Raw genomic sequence first — 14,306 nt, 5'->3', positions numbered from 1 at the left:
GAGTCACTTCTGGGGTGTGAGTTTTCAGTTGCATATTGTCCTGGGGACCATTCAGGCTTGTTCGCATTTGTGTTCCTCACGTGTGCCCCAAAGAATGAGGTGATTTGGTAAAATGCTATGCCCAAGATTACTATCCGAGTGCCGGCGGTGGGGTGGTTCAAATAGCCTCGGCTATCACCTCATTATGTCCGGTCGTGATGGTCAAGTGGATTAAGGCGTCTTGTACATACCAGTTGCGTGGCATCTGGGAGTATGGGTTCGAGTCACTTCTGGGGTGTGAGTTTTCAGTTGCATATTGTCCTGGGGACCATTCAGGCTTGTTCGCATTTGTGTTCCTCACGTGTGCCCCAAAGAATGAGGTGATTTGGTAAAATGCTATGCCCAAGATTACTATCCGAGTGCCGGCGGTGGGGTGGTTCAAATAGCCTCGGCTATCACCTCATTATGTCCGGTCGTGATGGTCAAGTGGATTAAGGCGTCTTGTACATACCAGTTGCGTGGCATCTGGGAGTATGGGTTCGAGTCACTTCTGGGGTGTGAGTTTTCAGTTGCATATTGTCCTGGGGACCATTCAGGCTTGTTCGCATTTGTGTTCCTCACGTGTGCCCCAAAGAATGAGGTGATTTGGTAAAATGCTATGCCCAAGATTACTATCCGAGTGCCGGCGGTGGGGTGGTTCAAATAGCCTCGGCTATCACCTCATTATGTCCGGTCGTGATGGTCAAGTGGATTAAGGCGTCTTGTACATACCAGTTGCGTGGCATCTGGGAGTATGGGTTCGAGTCACTTCTGGGGTGTGAGTTTTCAGTTGCATATTGTCCTGGGGACCATTCAGGCTTGTTCGCATATATATATATATATATATATATATATATATATATATATATATATATATATATATATTGATAGAATGGACAATTAGTTAGTATAATTTGGTACTATTCCTTTTATAGAGTCCGGAAAAAATTAAGCTAAAAAAAAGTAAATATTCCAAGGCTTAGGAATATATTATATACTATATATGTACTATATTAGGCCTCTGATAGCGTGTATTAGGCCTGTGACGGTTAGATTAGGTTACGTTTTATTAGCAACATAAATACAAAATCTTTTCCTGTTTTTTCAAATTAAATAATACCACGTTCTACTTTCTAATTCTCCGTTATGCAAACGTAGGTACGATGATCCAAATGGTTACTATAAATATTATCAAAACAAGAGGATGGACTGACTCCAACAACATTCAAAAGAAGCATCAGCTCACCCATGAGACAAGCGTCGAGAAACTTGGCTTCCATGATGCTGTGGTAGGTAATGTTGCCATGTTCCTCAACTATCTGCTGCATCTCCTGGCGGAGACGTTGCTGGTGTATGGGGTTCTTAGCCAGCAGAAAGGACGTCATGGCCAGAGTGGAAGCTGTTGTGTCGTAGCCGGCGATCAGGAACAACACACTCTGGGCCACAATTAATCTGTCCGTCAGCACTGGAATAAATAATATAACTCATGGCTAATTATGGTTAATTTCGTTATGGATTAATGCATGAATGAAGCATGAAGCAATGAATGACACTCGGTTAGTGGCCAGGGTTCAACAGACGTGCTTAAATCGATGAATTAAACTCCAGTGATGCAACTAGTTCTGACTCTCCTGGGTTATTATTGATGGGAGGAACGTGGGGAGGAAAGGCGGAGAACACTTCTCCCAAAAATTCCTCGAAATTCAGGTAAAAGACGACGTGGATCTGGGGTCCATACCTGCCTTGGCCCATTAAAGAATGGACAGGGTCATACAGGTGTGTGAACTGTGAGATGAATCAAGAACAGAAGAAGTCTGCAATGGCGAAAGTTCAAAATAATGGAAGATAAAAGTGATGCAATAGGTTAATGCTTGATAGTTATAAATTAAAATTATAATGAAGATTGGAATGGAGTTAATGTTGAAACAACCAGAATGAAAAGACGTTAAATAAATAAATGAGAATTCTTGTTAATGAATAATAGTGAAGCGCAATGAAAGATGTCTCATAGTGAAGGTCAATGAATTTTTGTGTGAAAATCAAAATTAAAATAGCAACGGTGGCGATTATTGTCACATATGCACTCTACTATGATGTTAGTTGTAATGTTGTCACATGTGCACCGTTCTATGATGTAAGTTGTAATGTTGTCACATGTGCATCTTACTGTGATGTAATTGGTAATGTTATCACATCTGAACCATGCTATAATAAAAGGGTAAATGTTGTTACATACTGTTATGTGTTACAGCAAGATATACTCTTCTCCTGTCCATAAAATCATTCTCCCCTATAAATAATCCACAAACCCCTTAATATGGGAATTTGGGAAATGGGAATAATAATCAAATTTCGTTACGTATAAAGAAAAGAATGAACCCAAATTTTATGTTATGTTGGTTACATGTTGGGTGAAAGTGAATGAAATGCCCAACCGGGAAGGCAAGATGGCTGACACACTCAGGTAGGAGTGCGGCAGCCATCTTAAGCAAACCAGAAGCAGGAGCACTGAGTCTCCAAGAAACTTGAAGTTGCGATTGGGTGGCCACCAGCAGCGCGGCTCATTAGAACACTCCATCGCGTGATATGACACCACCGCCCGCGTCGTGAGCGTGAGAGTCGGTAAACGTAACTGCCCTCCTCGTGTTCGTCGGAGAAGGACGCATCACTTGTCTCTCCAGCAAGAAGCAGCAGTCCAGTTCATGGAGGTGGACACCAGCTAATATAAATCAAGGTCGAAGGCTCCAAGCAACTGTTCAAGGAGTATTCACGAGTGCACAAAGCACGAAAAGTGAAACTTCAAAAGAAGTATAACTTAATCATATGAAAACAACAATACAACTGACCACGGTCAGAGGGAAGAGGCACACGCATACACACGACCGGAATGAACATATTCCAAGGTAAGAACTGCACAATTCATACAAAACATACCCAGCTCAGTCGCAGTTAGCAAGGAGGGGTAGACACCTCCGAACCTTGCAACAAAAACGCACTCACACTAAAGGCCCCATATACAAAGGGGGCAAGACAGCACATTGGCAAAGAAAAATTCATGGCAATACTGAAGGCAACGTTGGACACCGCCTAACAGCAGGACAAAGAAGGCTGGTCGTCCAACTCACGGGCCAAAAAAAAGACCAGTATAATAAAAACCACACTCAACTAACTCACTCAAACATCCAAACAAATCAACAGAAGATTAGAACACACACAATCAATCAAAGGTGGAGATGCAGCCCCAAACTCACTCCCAAGAATACAGAACAACGACTAACGTCGCCGCCAGCTAACCCTACAACACTTGAGCAGCAGCAATATAATCTGCCGTGAACCATCGAGCAAGTATCCTCAGAAACTACCGCAGCATCCACCGCATCGTGTTGTACAGCCTACCCTTCAAGAACCCCAATAGCTGAGCCACACCACACCATACCCTTCTAACCTACTAACCCCCAATCAAATAATGTAATCTGACACCAACACTCTTCAAGTGTTTAGAATTCCATAATTTTCCCTCGGAAACGACAATAAGAAATCTTCAGCAAATCTCCCTGCAAATCAGACCCACAAAAGGTACTCCGAAGCCAGTCCACCAAACATGAAACCCGCTGAGAAAACTAAAACACATGATGTTCGAACTCACTCTCACCACAATGGGCACAACAATCAGAGCCCACAATACCCATCATAAACAACCGCGCATTGATAGCTAGTCTCATGAAGAAATCGATACATCAACTCCCTTTGTTTAGGGGTGAGAAACAGCTCCCTCAGAGCACCCCACACCTCCCCCCAGTCAAATAACGGGTACAACCCTTCCACCGTGTGAGCCACACGGCCTAAAAATAACCGATACACCTCCTGACATATACTCAGGAGACCTGAGACCTTCGGTCATTCAGTGATCGAAAAATGAGTAACACATAGGAGTACACCAGTGTGGTGACGAAAGACTGTAGGATCCCGTCCCGACAGACTGTACCCCCATAAGATAATGCACCTGAATTGAACTGAAATACATAGACAAGGAATTGAGATCATCCTCCAACGCGAGCCTCCTACGAAAGGTCACCCAAAAATATCATCCATTGACTTCACATACACGCATTTGCCAGACCAATCCCACCCTCCTCCAGACCCTGACACAAGGAGGACTATCAAACCGGGTGGTAGCAACCTCACCACACAACGATACACAATCCTCCCCAAATTCAGCGGATGTTCCCTTCTCAAAGAAATAAAATAAGCTAAATACAAGTCCTTAGAAAGAACCCGACAATTCACTATAATTGCCCGCTTTATATCGTCACGATCCTCTTGGACAGCATCTCCACTGCCGCCTCCACTGAACGAGAGACCGCCCTCCCTTCCAATTATGTGAACAGACCACACCACCTTCAGCCATGATAACTCCCATGACTCCCTAGCAGCCCAGCACCCCAACCCCATAATACAAGAATTCAGATGGTTGATGACAGCTCACGTGGCCAACTCAAAAGTATGCATTTGGGAGAACAGTTTTCCTAGCTAACTTTTAAACTATGTGCTAGAGTGCACATTAGGACAGGAGTGCACCAGGCTGCATTGGTTCTAGAATCCGTAATTATTTCAAGAAACATCTCGTGTTTAGAGTTTATGTGTGGCGTAGGCTCTCAGGTTTCCAGTGAGGCTACGATGGCCGTCGTAGCCACACTATGAGTAAAGGTACATTGTTAATGATAAAACATTATCATGTTTTACATTAAAGTGTGTACAGTAAGGTGCAGGGTGAAGCTTTAGAGGGTCAAGAGGGGAGGACCAATGGTCCTCACGGTCTGGCTCCGACTGGGAGGCCATGATGCCAGCCCAGGGTCACGTGACGAGAGGAAGCTCTGTAAGTGGTGCAGGTACCATAGGCTGCTTCCCACCTTGCCCTCTGATTGGTCAAGTCAAAGACAGAGCGAGAGAAGTACGCGAACACAGGTTCGAGTCTCTCGCAGGAGTGGAGTGTTGTCAGTTTCTTGATGATCCTGGTTTCGGTGCTGTGTTATTGCCGATCTGTGAGGATGTCGAGGTGTTGGTCGATGCGAGTACGGAGGTCTTCGTCGATGTTGCTGTTCCTCCATTGGTTTCTAGCGTGGAGTAGTTGCGTTTTGTTGTCTTTGATCTCATTTTCTGCCTTAAGTATCTGATGTCGAATCAAATCTTGGCGTACTCGCATCGACCAACACCTCGACATTCTCACAGATCGACATCACCACAGCACCGAAACCTTATGTCAATGCATAACCATTGACCATCACAACCGGACAAAAACTGATGGTAGCCGAGGCTATTTAACCCATCAGCCCGCCGGCACTCTGATGGTAATCTTGGGCAGAGCATTTTATCAAATCACCTCATTCTTTGGGGCACACGTGAGGAACACAAATGCGAACAAGCCTGAATGGTCCCCAGGACTATATGCAACTGAAAACTCACACCCCACATGTGACTCGAACCCATACTGCCAGGAGCAACGCAACTGGTAGCGTTGGTCATGTGGATTAAGGCGTCCTGTACATACCAGTTGCGTTGCTCCTAGCAGTATGAGTTGGAGTCAATTATGGGGTGTGAGTTTTCAGTGGCATATAGTCCTGGGGACCATTCAGTCTTATTCATATTTGTGTTCCTCACATGTGCCCCAAGGAATGAGGTGATTTGATAATATGCTATGCCCAAGATTACCATCAGAGTGCCCGCGGGCTGAAAGGCTAAATAGCCTTGGCTACCATCGTAGCCAAGTGCGGGTTCGATTCCCGCACGAGGCAGAAACAAATGGGCAATGTTTCTTTCACCTTGAATGCCCCTGTTACCTAGCAGTAAATAGGTACCTGGGAGTTAGTCAGCTGTCACGGGCTGCTTCCTGGGGGTGGAGTCCTTGTCGAGGACCGGGCCGCGGGGACACTAAAGCCCCGAAATCATCTCAAGATAACCTCAAGATAACCATCAGTTTTTGTCCGGTCGTGATGGTCAAGTGGATTAAGGCATCCTGTACATTCCAGTTGCGTTGCTCCAGGCAGTATGGGTTCGAGTCACTTCTCGGGTGTGAGTTTTCAGTTGCATATAGTCCTGGGGACCATTCAGGCTTCTTCGCATATATATACTTGGAAAACTTGGCATAATAAGCCAAGTTTTCATTAATTAATTGTTTATCGACTACCTAACCTACCTAACCTAACCTAACCTAACTTTTTCGGCTAGCTAACCTAACCTAACCTATAAAGATAGGTTAGGTTAAGTTAAGTAGGGTTGGTTAGGTTCGGTCATATATCTACATTAATTTTAACTCCAATAAAAAAAAAATACCTCATACATAATGAAATGGGTAGCTTTATCATTTCATAGGAAAAAATTAGAGAATATATATTAATTCAGGAAAACTTGGCTTATTAGGCAAATCGGGCCTTGCATAGTAGGCCCAGAAGTGCATTCTGGCTACTAGGTACGACATATATATATATATATTTATATATATATATGTCGTACCTTGTAGCCAGAACGCACTTCTCAGCCTACTATGCAAGGCCCGATTTGCCTAATAAGCCAATTTTTCATGAATTAATGTTTTTTCGACTACCTAACCTACCTAACCTAACCTAACATAACTTTTTCGGCTACCTAACCTAACCTAACCTAAAAAGATAGGATAGGTTAGGTTAGGTAGGGTTGGTTAGGTTCAGTCATATATCTACGTTAATTTTAACTCCAATAAAAAAAAAATTGACCCATACATAATGAAATGAGTAGCTTTATCATTTCTTAAGAAAACAAATTGAGAAAATATATTAATTCATGAAAACTTGGCTTATTAGGTAAATCGGGCCTTGCATAGTAGGCCGAGAAGTGCATTCTGGATACTAGGTACGACACATATATATATATATATATATATATATATATATATATATATATATATATATATATATATATATATATATATATATATGTCGTACCTAGTAGCAAGAACGCACTTCTCAGCCTACTATACAAGGCCCGATTTGCCTAATAAGCCAAGTTTTCCTGAATTAATATATTTTCTCTAACTTTTTTCTTATGAAATGATAAAGCTACCCATTTCATTATGTATGAGGTCAATTTTTTTTATTGGAGTTAAAATTAACGTAGATATATGACCGAAACTAACCAACCCTACCTAACCTAACCTAACCTATCTTTATAGGTTAGGTTAGGTTACGTGGCCGAAAAAGTTAGGTTAGGTTAGGTTAGGTAGGTTAGGTAGTCGAAAAACAATTAATTCATGAAAACTTGGCTTATTAGGCAAATCGGGCCTTGCATAGTAGGCTGAGAAGTGCATTCTGGCTACTAGGTACGACATATATATATATATATATATATATATATATATATATATATATATATATATATATATATATATATATATATGTCGTACCTAGTAGCCAGAACGCACTTCTCAGCCTACTATGCAAGGCCCGATTTGCCTAATAAGCCAAGTTTTCCTGAACTAATATATTTTCTCTAATTTTTTTCTTATGAAATGATAAAGCTACCCATTTCATTATGTATGAGGTCAATTTTATTTTATTGAAGTTAAAATTAACATAGCTATATGACCGAACCTAACAAACCCTACCTAACCTAACCTAACCTATCTTTATAGGTTAGGTTAGGTTAGGTAACCTAAAAAGTTAGGTTAGGTTAGGTTAGGTAGATTAGGTAGTCGAAAAATAATTAATTCATGAAAACTTGGCTTATTAGGCAAATCGGGCCTTGCATAGTAGGCAGAGAAGTGAGTTCTGGCTACTAGGTACGACATATATATATATATATATATATATATATATATATATATATATATATATATATATATATATATATATATATATATATATATATATATATATATATATATGTCGTACCTAATAGCCAGAACGCACTTCTCAGCCTACTATTCAAGACCCGATTTGCCTAATAAGCCAAGTTTTCATGAATTAATGTTTTTTCGTCTACCTAACCAACCTAACCTAACCTAACCTAGCTTTTTTTGGCTACCTAACCTAACCTTACCTATAAATATAGGTTAGGTTAGGTTAGGTAGGGTTGGTTAGGTTCGGTCATATATCTACGTTAATTTTAACTCCAATAAAAAAAAATTGACCTCATACATAGAGAAAAGGGTTGCTTTATCATTTCATAAGAAAAAAATTATAGTAAAAATATTAATTCAGGAAAACTTCGCTTATTAGGCAAATCGGGCCTTGAATAGTAGGCTGAGAAGTGAGTTCTGGCTACTAGGTACGACATATATATATATATATATATATATATATATATATATATATATATATATATATATATATATATATATATATATATATATATATATATATATATATATATATATATATATATATATATATATATATATATATATATGCGAACAAGCCTGAATGGTCCCCAGGACAATATGCAACTGAAAACTCACACCCCAGAAGTGACTCGAACCCATACTCCCAGGAGCAACGCAACTGGTATGTACAAGACGCCTTAATCCACTTGACCATCACGACCGGACAAAATGAGGTGATAGCCGAGGCTATTTGAACCACCCCACCGCCGGCACTCGGATAGTAATCTTGGGCATAGCATTTTACCAAATCACCTCATTCTTTGGGGCACACGTGAGGAACACAAATGCGAACAAGCCTGAATGGTCCCCAGGACAATATGCAACTGAAAACTCACACCCCAGAAGTGACTCGAACCCATACTCCCAGGAGCAACGCAACTGGTATGTACAGGACGCCTTAATCCACTTGACCATCACGACCGGACAAAATGAGGTGATAGCCGAGGCTATTTGAACCACCCCACCGCCGGCACTCGGATAGTAATCTTGGGCATAGCATTTTACCAAATCACCTCATTCTTTGGGGCACACGTGAGGAACACAAATGCGAACAAGCCTGAATGGTCCCCAGGACAATATGCAACTGAAAACTCACACCCCAGAAGTGACTCGAACCCATACTCCCAGGAGCAACGCAACTGGTATGTACAAGACGCCTTAATCCACTTGACCATCACGACCGGACAAAATGAGGTGATAGCCGAGGCTATTTGAACCACCCCACCGCCGGCACTTGTCCGGTCGTGATGGTCAAGTGGATTAAGGCGTCTTGTACATACCAGTTGCGTTGCTCCTGGGAGTATGGGTTCGAGTCACTTCTGGGGTGTGAGTTTTCAGTTATATATATATATATATATATATATATATATATATATATATATATATATATATATATATATATATATATATATATATATATATATATGCGAACAAGCCTGAATGGTCCCCAGGACAATATGGAACTGAAAACTCACACCCCAGAAGTGACTCGAACCCATACTCCCAGAAGCAACGCAACTGGTATGTACAAGACGCCTTAATCCACTTGACCATCACGACCGGACATAATGAGGTGATAGCCGAGGCTATTTGAACCACCCCACCGCCGGCACTCGGATAGTAATCTTGGGCATAGCATTTTACCAAATCACCTCATTCTTTGGGGCACACGTGAGGAACACAAATGCGAACAAGCCTGAATGGTCCCCAAGACAATATGCAACTGAAAACTCACACCCCAGAAGTGACTCGAACCCATACTCCCAGAAGCAACGCAACTGGTATGTACAAGACGCCTTAATCCACTTGACCATCACGACCGGACATAATGAGGTGATAGCCGAGGCTATTTGAACCACCCCACCGCCGGCACTCGGATAGTAATCTTGGGCATAGCATTTTACCAAATCACCTCATTCTTTGGGGCACACGTGAGGGAGTATGGGTTCGAGTCACTTCTGGGGTGTGAGTTTTCAGTTATATATATATATATATATATATATATATATATATATATATATATATATATATATATATATATATATATATATATATATATATATATATATATATATATATATATATATATATATATATATATATATATATATATATATATATATATATATATATATATATATATGTCGTACCTAGTAGCCAGAACGCACTTCTCAGCCTAATATGCAAGGCCCGATTTGCCTAATAAGCCAAGTTTTCATGAATTAATTGTTTCTCGACTACCTAACCTAACCTAACCTAACTTTTTCGGCTACCTAACCTAACCTAACCTATAAAGATAGGTTAGGTTAAATTAGGTAGGGTTGGTTAGGTTCTGTCATATATCTACGTTAATTTTAAATCCAATTAAAAAAAATTGACCTCATACATAATGAAATGGGTAGGTTTATCATTTCATAAGAAAAAAATTAGAGAAAATATATTAATTCAGGAAAACTTGGCTTACTAGGCAAATCGGGCCTTGCATAGTAGGCTCAGAAGTACGTTCTGGCTACTAGGTACGATATATATATATATATATAGAGAGAGAGAAGGGAGTACCACCTCTGGCTGGAAGAAGGGGGACCCATAGCCTCGGAGGAAACCACACATAACGCATTGGAGGGAATGTGTATTCCCTCCAATACAGTTTCTGTGTGCTTTTCTCCTACCACCCCCTTCCCTTTTTTTTTTTCCTTTATTGTGTATTTAAAGGTTACAAAACATACAAGACAAATGCCTAAAGGTTATGGATCTCTTGAAGCTCCTCCGCTTCATATATATATATATATATATATATATATATATATATATATATATATATATATATATATATATATATATATATATATATATATTAGTATATTTTGGTAGCAGTCTTTCCTGAAGACATGTATTATTAAATATGACCGATAAAGTAAGATTAATAATTCTAACACGAATTTTCTCAATCTTTCGTACATTTCTTTTCACTGTTGGTGGTAATTCAAAAATCAATTCTCGAAAATTCATTTTTATTTCTAGTCTGACGCGACACTTGAGCGCGTTTCGTAAAACTTATTACATTTTCAAAGACTTTAGTTTACACATATACAACTGAATAGAACTTACACATCTCTTATTTGTTTATATCTACATTTGGGTGAGGTGAACAACATCCCTTACCCTACAGAGGTCTGTAGGGTAAGGCAGGTCTTAGTCAACAACGGCTTCTCCGATGGTTTCGTCGAAGACATCATAAGAAGGAAAGTGAAACGCTATGCAACCTCTGAAGAGACAACTAACACAACACCTATATCCCCTATTAGACTATTTTACAGGAACTTCTTTTCCACAGCTCATAAAACGGAGGAAAGGGTCCTGAAAGATATTGTTAATAGAAACGTTATGTCTACAGACAAAAATCAGAGGATACAACTGACGATTTACTATAAAACCAGAAAAACGGCCAGCCTACTCATGAGAAACTCTCCAGACACAAAGCAGAACGCTTTAAAAGAGACCAACGTCGTCTATGCCTTCAAATGCCCTCTTGGGGACTGTAAGCTCCAAAAAAAACAGTATATAGGCAAGACAACAACATCTCTTTCTAGGCGTTTAACGATGCATAAGCAACAGGGCTCCATTAAGGAACATATAATCTCTTCCCACAACCAAACCATCGCCAGAGAAATCCTAGTAAACAACACAGAAATCATCGATAGATACAGCGATAGCAGGCGGCTTGACGTTTGCGAGGCACTACACATTAAGAAGTCAACACCAGCAATCAACAGCCAATTAATGCGCAACTATATTCTACCCACCTCAAGACTCCGCTCCAATATAGAAGCATCAAGAAATAAGGACCAATAGGCTTCCTACAATCACTTCCATTCAATACCCATTGTTTCGTGTTCTGTCTTGTGTTGATGAAATTAATACCCTATTAATACCACCTCACACCATTCACCTCACTCAAATGTAGATATAAACAAATCAGAGATGTGTAAGTTCTATTCAGTTGTTCATGTGTAAACTAAAGTCTTTGAAAATGTAATAAGTTTTACGAAACGCGCTCAAGTGTCGCGTCAGACTAAAAATAAAAATGAATTTTGGAGAATTGATTTTTGAATTACCACCAACAGTGAAAAGAAATGTACGAAAGATCGAGAAAATTCGTGTTAGAATCATTAATCTTACTTTTTCGGTCATATTTAATAATATATATATATATATATATATATATATATATATATATATATATATATATATATTATATATATAAATAAATATATATATATATATATATATGGAGTCTAACCGGGAGCAACGCTCCCAGTTAGACTCGGGGGAATAGGTATTCGCAAGGCGACACAGTTAGCATTGCCGGCATTCTTATCCTCGACCAGTGCAACAGGTGAATTAGTTAAGGAAATACTACCGGAATACCTAAGAGACTCCATTGGGATTCATGATCCCAAATTCGCGGAAGGAGCCGGTCAGTGGGACACTCTTGTCAACTCTCATCCTCGACCGACTTTTCCAAATGACTGCAAACAGTCCAAATGGGATCGCCCCATAGTGGAAACATCACCACATCATTGCTGGAGGCAGCATCCAGGAAGGGCAAAGCGCGTCTTCTAGCTGTGCAAGCGCCCCATGCCGGGGACTCACTGTTGGCAGTCCCTAATTCCGCCTTGGGCACCCGCCTTGACAACCGGACCCTTAGTATTGGTGTTGCCCTGCGCTTTGTCGTCCCTATCTCCACCGAGCAACGGTGTATTTGCGGCCATGCACTGGCAGACCAATACGGCAGCCATGGTCTCATCTGTCGTAAGACACAGAGAAAGATTGCCAGACATGAAGCAGTCAATGACATCATAAAGAGAAGTTTTGCTCCAGCTGGGTGCCCAGCACAAAGGGAACCTTAGTTGTGCAGGCCTGACAACAGCCAAAAACGCCCAGATGGAGTCACCCTGCAGCCGTAGAGGGAAGGTAAACAGGTCGTGTGGGACTACACGTGTGCATCAACATTGGCTGATACCTATCTACCTTACAGCACAGCTGAGGGAGGCGGGGCGGCCACCTTCAGGAAGACCCAGAAAACTAACAGGTACAGGGACATAGAACGTTGTTACAGGTTCGTGCCGATAGGCTGTGAGACTCTGGGCGCCTGGGGTAAATGTGCACTTATGTTCTAGAAGGAGCTGGGCGAGGAACTCATTGGGAAGACTAGAGACCCAAGAGCGGCTAGTTTCATGTTCCAGCGCCTCAGTGACGCTGTTTAGAGGGGAAATGCGTGCAGTATCTTGGGTACGCACTCGACCCCCGAAGAGCTGGACGAGGTCTTCGAACACTGATTGGTATATTGTTATATAAGTCTGTGATTTCTGTAAATTGTAGCATTGCAATAATAATAAAAAAAAGTAATAGGGGTGGTAGGAGAGGAAAAGATTAAAGTATTCAGTGAGAATCCACAAGGTCTTCTTTGAACACTATTTATTTTCTTCTTCGATGATGTGGGTCCCTTTAATTAAACCAGTGGTGGTACCCAATATATATATATATATATATATATATATATATATATATATATATATATATATATATATATATATATATATATATATATATATATATATATATATATATATATATGTCGTACCTAATAGCCAGAACGCACTTCTCAGCCTACTATTCAAGGCCCGATTTGCCTAATAAGCCAAGTTTTCATGAATTAAAGTTTTTTCGTCTACCTAACCTACCTAACCTAACCTAACCTAGCTTTTTTTGGCTACCTAACCTAACCTTACCTATAAATATAGGTTAGGTTAGGTTAGGTAGGGTTGGTTAGGTTCGATCATATATCTACGTTAATTTTAACTCCAATAAAAAAAATTGACCTCATACATAGAGAAAAGAGTTGCTTTATCATTTCATAAGAAAAAAATTATAGTAAATATATTAATTCAGGAAAACTTGGCTTATTAGGCAAATCTGGCCTTGACTAGTAGGCTGAGAAGTGAGTTCTGGCTACTAGGTACGACATATATATATATATATATATATATTTATATATATATGTCGTACCTAGTAGCCAGAACGCCCTTCTCAGCCTATTATGCAAGGCCCGATTTGCCTAATAAGCCAAGTTTTCATGAATTAATTGTTTTTCGGCAACCTAACCTACCTAACCTAACCTAACCTAACTTTTTCGGCTACCTAACCTAACCTAACCTATAAAGATAAGTTAGGTTAGGTTAGGTAGGGTTGGTTAGGTTCGGTCATATATCTACGTTAATTTTAACTTCAATAAAAAAAATTGACCTCATACATAATGAAATGGGTGGCTTTATCATTTCATAAGAAAAAAATTAGAGAAAATATATTAATTCAG

At 40.2% G+C, this 14,306-nt stretch overlaps 1 protein-coding gene across 3 annotated transcripts in view; it reads right to left on the bottom strand.

Moving 5' to 3' along the window:
• Positions 1–14,306, bottom strand: part of LOC138368670 (cytochrome P450 9e2-like) — a 93,625-nt gene that overhangs the window by 25,974 nt on the left and 53,345 nt on the right. For all 3 annotated transcript variants that reach the window (XM_069331403.1, XM_069331402.1, XM_069331404.1), the window contains exon 4: positions 1,265–1,483. In XM_069331403.1, the coding sequence (XP_069187504.1) occupies positions 1,265–1,483 (219 nt within the window). The remainder of the gene's footprint in view (positions 1–1,264; positions 1,484–14,306) is intronic.

The sequence above is a fragment of the Procambarus clarkii genome, chromosome 25, assembly GCF_040958095.1.
Source record: "Procambarus clarkii isolate CNS0578487 chromosome 25, FALCON_Pclarkii_2.0, whole genome shotgun sequence".
In the NCBI taxonomy this organism is placed as follows: Eukaryota; Metazoa; Arthropoda; class Malacostraca; order Decapoda; family Cambaridae; genus Procambarus; species Procambarus clarkii.
The sequence above is the reverse complement of the archived record's forward strand: the minus strand, read 5'-3'. Positions and strand labels throughout refer to the sequence as shown.